General features: G+C 59.7%; 4 protein-coding genes across 4 annotated transcripts; 1 reads left to right on the top strand and 3 right to left on the bottom strand.

The window, feature by feature from the left end:
* Positions 1-315: 315 nt before the first annotated feature.
* GGTG_12974 (hypothetical protein) lies at positions 316-2797 on the bottom strand. The gene has a single exon (XM_009230876.1). It carries the CDS (start codon positions 2471-2473, stop codon positions 557-559), a length of 1917 nt encoding a protein of 638 aa, XP_009229140.1. The 5' UTR covers positions 2474-2797; the 3' UTR covers positions 316-556.
* Positions 2798-3084: 287 nt separating this feature from the next.
* GGTG_12973 (hypothetical protein) lies at positions 3085-4380 on the top strand (the record flags this gene model as incomplete). The annotated part of the gene is made up of 3 exons (XM_009230875.1): positions 3085-3723; positions 3788-4262; positions 4328-4380. The coding sequence occupies 3 exons, from the start codon at positions 3085-3087 to the stop codon at positions 4378-4380; spliced, it is 1167 nt and encodes a 388-aa protein (XP_009229139.1).
* Positions 4381-4926: 546 nt separating this feature from the next.
* GGTG_12972 (hypothetical protein) lies at positions 4927-7864 on the bottom strand. Its single transcript, XM_009230874.1, has 4 exons — positions 7000-7864; positions 6033-6903; positions 5786-5959; positions 4927-5712 (listed from the first exon to the last, which is right to left on the bottom strand). Exons 1-4 carry the CDS (start codon positions 7537-7539, stop codon positions 5126-5128), a joined length of 2172 nt encoding a protein of 723 aa, XP_009229138.1. The 5' UTR covers positions 7540-7864; the 3' UTR covers positions 4927-5125.
* A 245-nt stretch (positions 7865-8109) lies between these two features.
* GGTG_12971 (6-phosphofructo-2-kinase 1) lies at positions 8110-12842 on the bottom strand. The gene is made up of 4 exons (XM_009230873.1): positions 11048-12842; positions 10091-10799; positions 9836-9997; positions 8110-9778 (listed from the first exon to the last, which is right to left on the bottom strand). The coding sequence occupies exons 1-4, from the start codon at positions 11455-11457 to the stop codon at positions 8921-8923; spliced, it is 2139 nt and encodes a 712-aa protein (XP_009229137.1). The 5' UTR covers positions 11458-12842; the 3' UTR covers positions 8110-8920.
* Positions 12843-13994: the final 1152 nt, after the last annotated feature.

The following is a 13994-nucleotide window of genomic DNA, read 5'->3' as shown; positions in this document are numbered from 1 at the left end:
CCCCCCCAACCTGCTGTCATCTAGTTGGGCAGGAGTAATGGCTATTAGCCCGGTGCCGCCTATGCCCTCTCGCAATGCGCCTCTTGTCCGACTTTGCTGTCATCACCGGCACACTCGCCTCGGCCGCCCAGAACTCTTCAACACCTTATCTCCTTCTTCGCGAGTAGTATATAGGAGGAAGTCATGTCGTGTTGACCGCGTTACCAGTACTTTGCAAGACCTATGTGCTGTTTTCTTGATGGCGACCTTGATGTATAAGGGCCAGGTGACAGAACAACATGGCAGTTACCAGATCGCGACTTGGAAGCACCTTTAGGAGGACAGATATATATTCTTCATTTCCAGAAATGCAACCTTTTGCTAAACCTTCCATCAAGCTCGCATCCAAAGTACCCTCGTGCCATCCAACACTCCCCCTGTTTAGACACACGCTTCTGCTCGACCACTGCTATCTTGTCCGTTATATAACCCAGCAAATCCGTACATTTACAAATCCCACGTCCTCCTTCTTCGCACCCACCTCCTACTCAGCACGCACCTTCTCATAGGTCAACCACTACTCTTCTTTGTTCTTCTTGTCAACATGCTTCCTGCTGGGGGTCTCCAGCGGCGAAGACGACGGCTGCTGAGGCCTCTTCTCGCCTGCCTTCGGGGACGGGGTGTTGGGGGGTGCCATGCTGCCGCTGCCGCCGCCGCCCGTCCCCCCGGTGGCGGGCTGCGTTTGTCCCTGAGGAGGAGGCGCCATGGGGAACTGGGTCGCGGGCACCGCCTCTCCCTGAGAGGCGCCGCCGCTGCTGCCGCGCGCGGGCGGCGGCGTCTCGGGTATCATCTCGGGTGTCGCGGGGACCAAGATGTTGCCACCGCCGCCGCCGCCGCCGCCTGCGCCCGCAGAAGCGGGTCGTATAGCGTACTGGGTGGCGCGTACGGGCGTCGCTGGGACAGCGGGAGGTGACGAAGAGCCCTGGTTAGCGGGCCCCCGCTCAGGGCTCGCTGCAACCTCGACGGCTCCGTCCACGGGCGGTACCGCGGTGGCAGGTTGTGGAGAGCCTTGGGAAGGCGACGAAGAGCCCTGTGAAGCTGGCGGAGGGCGCTGATAAGATGTTGGAGGTTCCTGGGAAGACGGTGGAAGGCTCTGAGAAGGCGACGAAGAGCTCTGGGAAGCGGGCGCCTGATACTGTGTACCGGGTATCAGCTCGGGGCTCCCGGGGGCGGATCCGCTGCTGCCTGGGCTGGCCGGCCCTGGGTCCTGGCTGACGGGCACCGTTTCGTGGCGCGGGTTTTTGAGCTGCGTGATTTTGATGTCGGCAGACCAGACGGCCCGCGTGCCGGGCTGGATTGCTTCCAGCTCGGAGAATGGTGTGCCATCTTTGAAGAGCTCCTCGCATCCGTAGAGCTGGCCGGCGGCCGAACACGGCTTGACAATATTCTTTCCAAAAATGGCCACCAGGAACGGCCGCCTCTCGCCCTTGTCGAGTTGTATCTTTTTGGGGCTCTCATACCTCGGCCCGTGCCCCTCCCACCTCCGGTCCGCGTTCTGCCTTTCTGCGTCCAAGCGGAGGGCGTTGAATTCGGCGCATTTGCCGTCGAGCCTGTGCCTAGATTTAGCATCATTCTTCCAACGATGGGCTGTCCACGCGCCGACCGAGTTCGGTATCTGGGACCCAAGGGATGCGATTTGGCCCGCAGCCCAGGTGTAAAATTCACTACTCTCTTTCGTTGAAAGCCCTGATGGCGCTCTGAACTGGGTTGAGGATGCGAAAACGATCTTTCTGTCTCCAACCTCCAAGGCGACCAGGGTGCGGGATGGGTACTCGGGCTTTAGACGGGACCCGACCATGTTTTCCCTGTTGGCGAAGATTGTCGACATTTCTCCGTAGGCCCGGTAAGCGAGTTCAACCATGTTTTCCCGGGTTATGTCCTTGCTGACTTGGATAATTGCCGAGTATGAACCCTGGAGATAGACCCCCTTGGGCGGGGTTCCCCAGTGACCCATAAGCTGGGCCAGGTCATAATCAACGCCGAGGGATGGTGCTTGACCTCCTGCTCCGCCCCCTGGTCCCGGGGGCTGCGTTGTGGTTGATGGTCCTGCGTTGGGATTTCCTTGGTGTATAGGCAAGTTCTCTTGGCCGCCCGCTGGAGGAGGCTTTGGAACAGGTAAGCCAGCCACTAAAAGTGGCTGAAGGAGGAGGATGTTGACGAGGAGGGAAAGGTTCATGATGGGGAGATGTAGTGTGGCGGTACGAGACTGTTGTAAAATAAACCGCCTCGGTGTAAGCGGCAGTGGCAGATATGAGGGAGGGTGAGGTCGTCGAAGTGGAAACTTGGAGCAGGTATATGATAACTGGGAGAAGTTTGACGGATAGTGACACAGAGAAACAATGATGAAAATGCTGGCTATGCTGTAGATATGGTTGATCCCTGATGAAGAGATGGTTGTGGGTGTGAAGCTGGTGATGTGCTGGATATCTCTCATGGCTCACCTGTCGCATTTATCTACAAGCTCGGTAAGAAGGGTATCTAGGTACCATGTTGGCATCTGGATGAAACGTTATCATGTGCAGTAAGCCGACACATTTTTTTCATGCTAGCTTAGACTTGATCAGATAGTGTTGGTTGTTTTTCCCATGGATAGCTGACAACCTAACAAGGGCAAGCCACGGGGTTGTATTACTGTTGTGTAGCTAATTGTAGTTACAAAACAGCAGAGACAAGTGCTGTTGGTCCGGTTCGAGCCGCCTTGGGCTTGCGTCGAATCTATTTTGGCATCACCAGCACGGGAGTTGCCGTGTCAGGCTCCCTGTCGGGCTCCCTGTCTGCAGGCAGGCGGTTGGTTGTTGGCTCCATTGCCCATGTGAAGACGACGGAAGCAGAAATTGACAGCCAACGGCCCGAACTTGAGCGGGGGCCATCCATATCTGATTGGCCATCAAGTGACGTTGATGGCTGTGCATACCCACAGCAGGCGCCTCTTGCCGCCCAACAGCCCGTTGTCTTCTCGAAACAAGTCGAGCACATCAGCTCACCACCGGGCAGCCCTCCCATGCCTTGTCCCCTCATCGCCACGGGAAGGCTCTTCAACTCACGATGCAAGACGATTATGAGCGCGAGGCTCGCGCGCAACAACAGTACATCGACCGCATCCGCCGCGCTCAGGGCCCGCCCTTCTACAATGAGGACGCCTTCCCCGCCCACGACCTCTACCTGGCCGCCGAGCACGGCCGAGCGGACGCGCTGGCGGCGGCCCTGATCCGCGACCCCAGCATCGACCTGAACGCCACCCATGTCGGGGGTACTGCGGGGTTCGCTCACGAAACGCCTCTGCATGCGGCCGCGCGGAGGGGCCGCACCGAAGTCGCGTCCCTGCTCATCGCCCTCGGGGCCGACGTCGACGCCGACTCGGCCTCGGGGAGCGGCGTCTACTCGCCGCTGCACGGGGCCGTGCGGAGGGACTACAGCACAAGGTCCCCCCGCCCCATCAACCCGGACATGGTGCGCCTGCTGCTCGACTCGGGCGCCGACCCCAACCGGAGGTACTTCGAGCAGACGTACCTATGTAGAACGGAAATGGACGACGGCCCTGCTTGCAACCTCGTGATGATGAGGGACGACATGATACGTCCCGCCGTGCTTCGGACGAACCTGCATGTTATCGACCTGCTCATCAGCTACGGCCTTGACATCGACATGATGCCCATCTGGTATGAGGACTACCCCCGGAGTTTTGTAGGTTTCCGACCTCCTGTACCGCCGCCACGCCGGCCAAGCCCTGGCTGACAAGAAACTGCAGGCGTATCGGGCCCTGCAATATGGGGGCCTCGACATGCTTAACTGGGCAATCAGCAGAGGTGCCGCCGTGTCCGACACCGACTTCGACGCCTGCGGCGACGACTTTGCCCGGGAGCACCCGGAGCTTGACGAGACCCGGGCAATCACGGAGCCCGACGAGAGCCGGGAAATCACGGAGCCCAACGAGAGCCAGGAAATCACGGAGCCCGACGAGAGCCGCCGTCACCAAATCCAAGATTATTTCATCGAGCGGGGCTTCCGGGACTCGGGACTCAGGATACTCCCATACTTTACGTACGGGCCCGGGATCCGGTCCAGGGAGGACTTTTTCAGGCTCGTTGGCCTGCTCCTCGCCAACCTGCCCGAGCCCGCCTTTGAGAAGATGCCCCAGGTCCTTGCCGAGGCCGTCAGGAGGAGCGACCTGCCCCTCGTCGAGTTTTGGCTGGATTGGGGGGTCGACGTCAACGCGTGGCGTGGTAAAAAATGCACGTGGAGTGACGGAAGCCGCAGATGTGATAGTGTAAATTGCCCGTGGGTCAAGGGCAGCTCCACGCTCCTGCTCCTGGCCATGTCGTCATGCCGAGATGGGTGTGAGGCTTCGAATATAGACATCGTCAAGCTGCTTCTCGAGCGCGGCGCAGAAGCAAACGCTACCTATGGGCGCGCCGGCGGGAACGCTTGTAGGACTCGGCAGCCCAAATCTCATTCCCCCCCCCCAAAGCTGCGAACTCTGACGTTTTCATCACGACCATTGTCTAGTGCATTTGGCCGTGTCCAACTTTTTCCCGAACCACCTCCACATGCTGCCCATTCTCCTCGCCGGCGGCGTTGACCCGGACGCAAAAAACGCCATCGGAGACACGCCGCTTCTTGCTGCGGTCAAACGTGCCGTAGATGAGCCGCCGGGCAGTCCCGCCGGGAGCCCCGAAGAGCGCGGATCCCTGGTCGAGTTCATACACGTCCTGGCCAAGCACGTCAAAAACATCAACGCGACCGACGCGCAGGGAAGGACGCCGCTGCACCTGCTGGCCCGCAGGAGCGAGGACCTGGCCCGGCTCCAGCGGATTGCCATCATTTTGCTCCAGCAAGGCATCCGCGCCGACATCCGTGACAGCCTCGGCTTCACGGCCGGAGACCTGTTTCAGAAAGAATTCGGCGTCGAGGTGGGGCTATATAGGGCGCTGTCTGGGCAGTTTTGAAGGTAGGGTCTCTTTTTCTCACTTCCTGCCTTGATGAAAGCATATATATAGCGTGCGTGATACTCGTGATAGCTTACGGACTTCAAACTCACAGCACCACATGGACAACATTGGATTATCCGCATCGGCCGTCTCACAAATCACACAGCCGCAGCCGCCCTCTTCTCGTCGCCCATCCCCACCGCGGCAGGCGCATACCCCTCCCCCTCCTCCTCGCCCCTGACCACCTCCTCGAGCCGCCGCCTGCTGCAGCGCGCGAGGTAGCGCCGCTTGCACCCGCCGTCCTCGCCGATCCACGTCTCCTCGGGGCACGACCTGCCCCACGTCTCCACCAGCAGCACCCACGCCACCATGCCCGTCGTGGCGGCCACCAGGCCCAGGCTCGTGAGCGAGTCCTCCGGCACGGCGGCCAGCGCGGCGATGGCGGCCGCCACGAGGGCGCGGTTGGCCAGCCGCAGGCGCTTGGGCACGCGCCGGGTGGGCGGCAGCTTGTGCTCGTGGCAGTACGAGATGAGGCCCATGAGGACGAGGGACAGGGACAGCCCGACGCAGTAGAAGAGGCGGATGCCGAGCGGGACGTGGGCCTCGGAGCGGTGGGCGTAGGTGGACGTCAGGTCCTTGGGCGACGCGTCGGCCACGTCGGAGGCGACGACGAGCTTGGACAGGCCAGCGGTGGCGACCGTGTAGCTCATGATGAAGGGGAGGTGGGCCATGAGCCAGATGATGTCTGTTTGGTGTTAGCGTGGCAAAAGGGGGCAAGGCACCTCTGGATGGAAAGGCCAAGGGAGACCTGGACTGACAGTGCTTGCTCGAGCGGCGGATGGCGTGGACGTGGATGTTGCTGGCGTCGACGTCAAAGTACAGCCAGTTGAAGATGTAAGCCTGGACCAGACCTAGTATGGCTTTGCCGAAAAAGGCATTGAGCCCGTCTCCCTGGTTCTGGAACAGGATGGCCACGACGCTGTAGCCAAAGACTGTTTTTTGTCGTCGTAGTGTGTCAGCAGAAAGAACGGCAGACAAGCTCGCTTAAAAAAAGAGGCCACTAACCCAAAGACACAAACGCATTCGTCCTCTCCACCTTGTGCTCAATGTTAATAGCCGGGTAAAACTCGAAATGCGGCGCCACCCTACGGCTCAGCACGCCGAGCCTCCCCCTCCCACTGGCTGCCGCCGCCGTGGACCAGCGATACAGCAGCATGACGAGCCCGCTGCCGAGCAGGTCCAGCACCAGGGCGACGAAGACGAGCCCCAGGCGGCGGCGCGGCATCTCGAGCGCCGTGGACGCGACCCACAGCGCGGCGGGCACGACGATGGCCACGGCCGACGCCAGCATGGTGGCGCGCACCAGCGGCACCAGCACGGCCGTCAGCACCAGGTACGCGGCCATGAACAGGCGGGCGGCCACGTAGAACCCGACCAGGTACGCAAACGTGTCGTGCCCCTCGTGGAAGGTCGAGATCATGTTTGTCGTCATGCCCACCAGACAGGCCATCAGGAACAAGATCTCGACGCGCTGCGCCACGTCGTCAATGTCGAACCAGCTCACAATCTGCGCCACGTCGGCCCAGATCTTCCAGCCCATGCAAAAGGTGACGACGAAGCGGAGCAGCTCAGCGCCGTCGGGGCTCTCGGACAGGTGCTCGCCGTTGACGTGCAGGATGCCGACGTAGACGAGGTCGAGGAAGAGCTCGAACGACATGACCTCGGTCAGGGCGCTGGCCCGCCACAGCAGCCCGCGGTGGAAGTACTGCTTGACCACGGGCCGCCGGAACAGCTTCATGGTGGCGCCGCCCGCCCGCCGGTCGCCCCAGTCGGCGGCGGCGGTGCCGCCGCTGAGGGTGCTGGCGGCCGAGCTGGCCGGTTCTTCGCCTTCTTTACCGCCCGACTCGTCGCCGTAGGTGCGGACGTGTGCGCCGTACTTGGTTCAACATATATGTCAGCCAGGGGAAGAAACGGCAAGGTTACAGGTGGAAAGAAAACTCCAAAAAAAAAAAAAAAAAAAAAAAAAACTCACCCCAAATTTGGAAAAGGTCGCGTTCAGCTTCCCGCCCCCGTGGTCCGCCAGCCGCTCCATCTGCGCCGCCACGTCGCGCAGCTGCGCCGACAGGCCCTCCCACTCGTCCAGCAGCTCGCCCGCGGCCCCGTCGTGCCGGCGCCGCAGCTCCTCCCTGCGCGCGTGCGCGTGCGACCGCGTCCGGTCCAGCAGCTCGCGGTGCTCGTCGGACCCGTGCACCACCACCACCTCGACCCTGCTGCTGTTGTTGTTGCTGTTGTCACTGTCGTCGTCCCGGGCGGCGGGGGTGGCGGTTGCTGTGGCGGTCTTGTCGTCGTCGGTGGTGGTGGTCTGCGTCGCCTCGTCCGTCTTGGTCTGCTGCTTGGGCCTAGCAGCAGCAGTAGCAGCAGCAGCCCCGCGCGCCCCGTACCACGACCGCAGCGCCGCCGCGTCCTCGGGCGACCCGACCAGCACGCGCCGGCCGTCGGGCAGCGTGAACTCGGACAGGGCGCGGCGGGCTGCCGGCGGGGTCGACGAGCCCTTGCGGGTGCGGGAATCCATGATTTTGTTTGTGGTGTTTTACCCCCTTTTTTTGTTGTTGTTGTTGCTGCCTGAGCCAAATGTGCAGTCCTCTACCTACCTATTTAAAGGTAAGAGACCTAGAACTGGAGCATCAGATTCCAAGGCAAAGGTGGTCATACCCTTCCCTTTTCTAGCTCCCCCTCGTCGCCCCTGTTAGTCCCGGATCTGCACCAAACAGGTGGCAATTGGCTAGCTTGGATGCCTAGCTCTGCATGTGCTCGGTTAAAGACACCCTTCTTTCAACCACCTGCTTAGCCAACGACAGATGCACGTCCGTTCTCAAGTCCTTATCCTCGCCCTCTCGATTCGACCCCCTTTCCCCATAGGATCCTGCACGGCGGCCCGAAATGGGCGAGGAGCTTCATGCACGGGGCTGAAGTAAGCACCCATGTTGTCGGCCTCCCCTTGCCAAGTCCAACAGCCCTGGGTCGTCATTTCAATCCAGACATGCCGAAGCGCTGTGGAACCAGGGTCCAAAGAGGGTCCAAAGCTTCGCCGGCTAGTCCCGGCGAGCTTCTCGGCGGCCTTCGCCGAGCAGCCTGCCAAGGCTAATAAACACATTTGGAACATGGAGAAGGTGAGGGGAAAAGTAGAAATGCCATGTGCTCATGCATCGCAATCTGAGAAGCACGTCCTGTCTAGTAAATACAACTGAGTGACAAATCGCAGGTCCTCCAGACCTTCGTTTCCAACAAAGTGTTTCCATTGCCGACCTCCAGCCTACCCACAGACAAGCGCCATTCTACCCCGCCCTCGACTGACCATCACAAGAGATGGCCCACGAACGCCAGGAACAATCCTCCAGACACGCCATTTACCTGACGGAAAAAAAATGAAGCATGCAAAATGCAACCCGGCCCATTGATAACAAAGTGAATCAGAAAAAAAAGCAGCAAATAACCGCGCCCCGATCCTTTTATATCCGTTAAACGGGGGTATCTATATCGGCAAATCATGCCCCTCGTCCTTGACGCCAAAGTGTAAGTGCAAGAGGAAGAAGCTCGCAGGGTGAAAGGAGAGGAATTGGGAAAGAGCAATGAGAGGAGTACAGGGTGAAAATAAAGGTTCCACACCAATATCAAAACACGGCCAACTCGGACCGTGGACAGACACCCGGCACTTGCAAATAGCGAGTACTGCTTGAGCCAAGGCACCTAGCCAGTGTCTGCGACGGCAAAAATGAGCAGAGAATAAAATCCAAAAAAAAAAAAAAGAAAAAGAAAAAAAAAGAAAAGAAAAGAAAAAACGACGGGGCATCAGACTCGATATCGCCGGCAGAGACTGGCAGCAGCTTTACCGGCCAGCCACCATGACAGAAAGGATGGAGCAGAAAAGTAGCACAACCCCACACCAGCTGGTGCTAGTTGTTGCGGTCCGTCGACTTCTGGGGCTTGTAGTCGTGCACCTCGAGGAACGTCAGATTTTCCTCGTCGTACTTGTAGGCGTGGAAGTCGTAGCCGTACGGCTTAGGCTCGATCGAGTACAGCATGCCGAGCGGCATGTCCAGATCCGCAATGTCATTGCGCGTCAGGTCCATAAAGTAGGCGATGAGCACCCGGCACACAGATCGGTGGCTGATGAGGAGTACGTGGTCCGTGATTCGCTCGATCTCGCGCACCATGTCGCGCAGTCGGCTGATGACACGCAGGTAGCCCTCGCCGCCCACTCCTGGGTAGATGTAGTTGAGCTTGTCGGCCGACCGCTTCTTGTACTCGTCTGGGTACTTGGCCGCGATCTCGTCGTACGTCATGCCCTCGAAGCTGCCCGTGTGCATCTCGTTGAGCATCTCCCAGTTCTTGACGTCATAGTCGTCGTCCTCCTCAAAGTACTCGGCCGTCTCGACGCTGCGCCTCAGCATCGACGTCCACACGCAAAAGTTCTTGGAATCCAGCTCCTGGAAGAGCTCGGGGTAGGGCGGCGTGTGATCGCCAGGCTGCGGCGGGAACGAAGACTGCGCAATCTTGTCCTTCTGCTGCACCAGCCACTCGGCCCGCTTCTGCGTGATAAACTGGTGCAGCGCCATGCCGTAGTAGTGCCCACGCTCCGTCAGGTTCGAGTCGCCACCCAGCTTCCCCAGCTTGTTGTCTTCGCTCTGGCCGTGGCGCGTGATCCAGATCTGGCGCGGTGCGAGGTTGAACGTCGTGAGGTACGATGCAATGCCGCCGCTCAAGAATCCTCGCAATCTATGCTGGACCATTTTCCTCCCCACGTCGATCATCTGCGCAAATCAGCATCTAGCAGGCTGGAGGCAAACAAACAAACATCACCAACTCACCTGAATGTACTGCATGTCGTGGGACTCCTCATAATTTCCCAGCGGCACATAGGCACTCTCGTACTGCATCACTCTGGCCTTGAAATCGGCCAGCGACTTGACCGGATCCTTGGCCTTGTAGTCGGGGCCCGACAGCTTCAGGCGCATGTTGGCCTCGAGAAGCTGGGAGACGAGAGTCAGGGTCAGTAACCTCTTGGTTGTGCAGCTAGCTGGTGCTTCTAGATAAACAGGGGCAAAATATTGCAGCCGACATACCGTCTCGTCATGGCAGATACTTTCGATGAACAGGATGCCGAGCTTGGGCTCCCGCTCCTTGATGCGCTGCACAATCTGCTCCCGGCGTCGGATTGTGCTGTTGGTCGCATCCAGGATCCCCACGCTGCCGTTCTGGCAGAGGAGATAGTCCAACACCTCGTCGAGCGTTTCCATGGCGACCTGCTCGCGGATCTTGGCGGCCGACTCGTTTTTGGGGTTGAAAAAGCTTGCCGACTGTTCAATCTCGTCATCCTGGGTCGCTGCGCCATTCTCTTGCCTTGGGGACCACGGTACGTTCAGGTCCAGCTCGGGGGGCTCGCCCAACTTCCCAGCGTCGATACTATTCACCTTGAGAAGGATAGAGGCGGCCTTGAAAGGGGTGGGTTCATGGTCGGCCTTGCGGTTCGAGTCGCCATTCTGCTGCTGCTGTGGAGACATGCCGGCGGCGACTCGCCTCCTGTTCCCCACGTTGAAGATGCGTGCATTGTGCTGCTGCCACGAAAGGTAGCGCTGTATCTTCTTGGTTATGTACGACTTGCCCCTCGCAGGGAGGCCGACCATGACGATGACCAGCTTCGCTGCAACATCGCGGCTTGGAATCCTGCCGTCGGGAGAGACGCGCGACCTGGTCATGCCAGGGATGTTGAGAGTGGTAGCATGGGGCCTGACCCGCGGGGTGTGGCTCCCCGAATTTTGCCTCACCGGAGGGCTGAGATCGCGGACATGGTCAGCGCTATGGCTCTTGCGATCCGAAGGCCAGAGAGACGGTGTAGCCATGAGCCGCGGCGACGGCTGGGAGAACAAATGGCAGTGGGAATCAGGGGCCGTATGTGTGTAGGTGGGAGTGTGGGTGGGCGCTTGCAGGTGTGATGCTTGCCCGCAGAGCCTAGCCAAGAGGGACGGGGGAAAAGGGGGGTGGGGGTTATCCAGAAATCAAAGGAGGGGGGGGACACCCACATTCTTGGGGAGCCCGGGGCTGTCGAGGATATGCTCCTTGCATAGGGGCTTGAGCTGTCATACAGCGGGGGTCCGGGCTTGTCGCGCAGGGCCACGTCGAAGTTGTTGTTCAGCAACTTGAGGACGTGCGCTATGACGGCGGGAGGACCAACAGGGGTTGGTTGCAGCGTTGCCGTCGATGTCGGCGCGACGCTGGTGTGATTCGTGGCGCCAGGGGCCAGCGTCTGCGAGATACGGGTGGGCGTCGGCTTCAGACGGTCGCCATTGGGCCGGCTGATGGTGCTGTCGCTGCTGCTGTCGGTGCTCCTGTGCGAGGATGAGGACGAGACGGCGGGTGGTGCAGCAGCCGGGGCGGACGTGGGTGGGGGAGGAAGCGTCGGGGTAGGCGAGGTCGTGAGGTGGTTGCTCATTGCCAGTTTGGCCAGGAGAGACTGCTGTGCCTGTCTGCGCCCACGGTCTGGAGGATCGGGTGGAAGCAGGTTAGAGAGTAGAACAGCGAGGGAGGACGCTCAGGAAACACACGTGCGCCGACGCAGGACTGAGACAGGTGGGTGACGGCTTGGACTAGCTGGAGGGTTGCAGGTAGTGGTAGGGCAGGCAGAGAGGTGGTGGTGGTGTAGGAACAAAGAGATATGGACGGGATCCGAACCTGGGGCGTGAAAGACAGCCGTGGCCGAAGGCATTGATTAAAACCGCAGCGGGAACACGGCCAAGACCTGACGTGGTGGACCTCAATGGTGCTACCGTCCCAGATTGAGTGGTGACACTTGAGGCGAGCGCTGTGCCAGTTGTGGTGCCAGTTTCTTGGTGCCAGTGAGCCAGTTCTTGGTGTCAGGCCCTGCAGTGCCCTGTGCCAGTGGCCGATTCAGCAGGAGACAGGCCCAATCGGCCAATTAAAGCAGCAGCGCCGATCAGGTGGGTCGCAGGGGGGGCGGCCGCTGCTCCGGGGTGTATGCAGAGGCCCTGGGCAGCGCAGGGGTGGCAGCGCAGGGAGCTGAAGAGGCAAGATGACGGACCTGCACCAGCCGACTGCCTTTTTCGTGTTTTGTTGGAAACCAACCTGGGATTGGGATTTTTGTTGGATTCCGTTCGATAAGCTGCGGTAGACTGTGCGGAACTCGTGGGCACACGCAATGACCGAGGAGGCAGTGTGTCGATGCTGTTCGGATCCTGGTGAGCCTGGAGATTGCGTCTTGTGATCGCTGGTCAAAACCGTTTGCTTTCTGGTGCCGTCGTTCGACGGGTCTGGCTGGGACTCGTATCTCTTGCTGGGCGCAGCGTGCGTCTGGCGTGCAAGTTGGTTGGTTGGTTGGTTGGTTGGTTGGTCAGTCGAGTGCGGACGGGCCAGCCAAACGGCGAGGCGACGATGACTCGAGCGCACACAACGGCCTTTTTTGCCCCGTCTTGTCGTTGCTTTTTCTTGCTGTTGTCTCGTTTTCGTTTGTCTCCCGAGTTCGAAGTTGGCAAAGCGAGAGGACACGACGATTCGTTCAAGTCCACGCGAGCCACGGGAGGCTGGCTCGCATCGCTTTTATCCCCCGCGCTGCTGGCTACTGAGGTCTGGACGTGCTTGGTTGGGTTCCTCCTGCAGCGGCTGCTGTCTCGTCACTGCCGCGCCCCCAATCTTTGTACGTGCGCGCACAACAATACTGCACACGGCTTAAGCTTCAATGCGGTTGAGGCGCACTCGCGAAAGCGTCTGAGCAAAAGAAAAAAAGGAGATTGGATGCGAAATAGGTGAGCAACGACACACGATGGAGGCGTGGGAGGGTACAAGCACTTCACGACAGATTTGATTTAGGGCTTATTCGTCGTGGATGATTTCACAAATCTTTTGACTCACGGTTCGGTGGCCACACCAACCCGAACACTGTGTACACTCCCGACGGCCTGGGACCAGGACAGGACAAGAACAGGACGAGACAGGACTGGAGCTGGGGCCAGCACCAGCGGCTGCGGAGCCTTGGATCGGCCATCACCAAGTTTTGGCTAGTGGTGCCTCCTTCCGGTGCTACCGAGTCAGACTGACCATCCACTACGACACCCGATGCCGGCTGCCTTTTTCTTCTTCGCTCTTCGCTTCTGCGCTTCTCCGCTTAGCCCACGCAGCTACTGCAGTGGTTCGCACACACTGTAAGGGGCGGCGGGCAGCTGCGGGGGTGGAATGGCCGGGGCTGTTGATTCGTTTGGTTCGTGGTGTAAATGATATTGGACATCAGAATCAAGGGCCAGTGAAGCCCCGGACGCCTTTTCGGGAAATAGGTTGGGTGGCTTGCAGGCCGGCCCACCTGTTCGGTTCCGAGTCCGATTTCCAGCGTTTTGTAATGGTGTGGTGTCGGTGGAGGGCGCCAGGCTGTAAGATTAGCCGGCCAGCGTCACAGTTGGGGTCGCCCGACTCCCGCCCGAATCCTCTCCCTTTTCGGCCTGCAAATTTGGCTCTGGCCAGGCCCTGGTCCCAATAGCTGGTCCCAATAGCACCCGTGCGCTCATGGGTAGCAATTGATCGAACCGATTCTGGGGGACGCATCACGGCACCGTCGTCTCGGCGTGGTGGATCCCTTGCTCGAATGATTTGGCCGAGGGTTTGCATTCTCACAAGCCTCGTTTTTTTTTGGAGATTTTTTTTTTTTGGACGCAAGCGCGAGAAACTGCCCGTGTCCTTTTCGATGTAGCCCTCAACGGAAATTTTGCCGCGGAAAGCTGAGCGGGATGAGGGCAGTGGGCTAATTGGAGCCAGTCTCCTCACCCGCGGGATGACCATGCATGCAAGGCAATGACGGAGCGGGCCCAGACTGTGTGACGTGGGATACCCAAGCGAGGCGACAAAACGAGAAGGTGCCGTGGGTGCCGTGGGTGCTTACCCCGCAGGCTTGGGTTGAAATGGAAATGGCTACCGCATCTCCGTGCTTCACTTTCGCTGCGCCGGCACCGGACTCTGACGTCGGCG

Source organism: Gaeumannomyces tritici, assembly GCF_000145635.1.
Source record: "Gaeumannomyces tritici R3-111a-1 unplaced genomic scaffold supercont2.10, whole genome shotgun sequence".
Classification (NCBI taxonomy): Eukaryota; Fungi; Ascomycota; class Sordariomycetes; order Magnaporthales; family Magnaporthaceae; genus Gaeumannomyces; species Gaeumannomyces tritici.
Note: the sequence above shows the minus strand (reverse complement) of the source record. Positions and strands in the feature narration are given on the sequence as shown.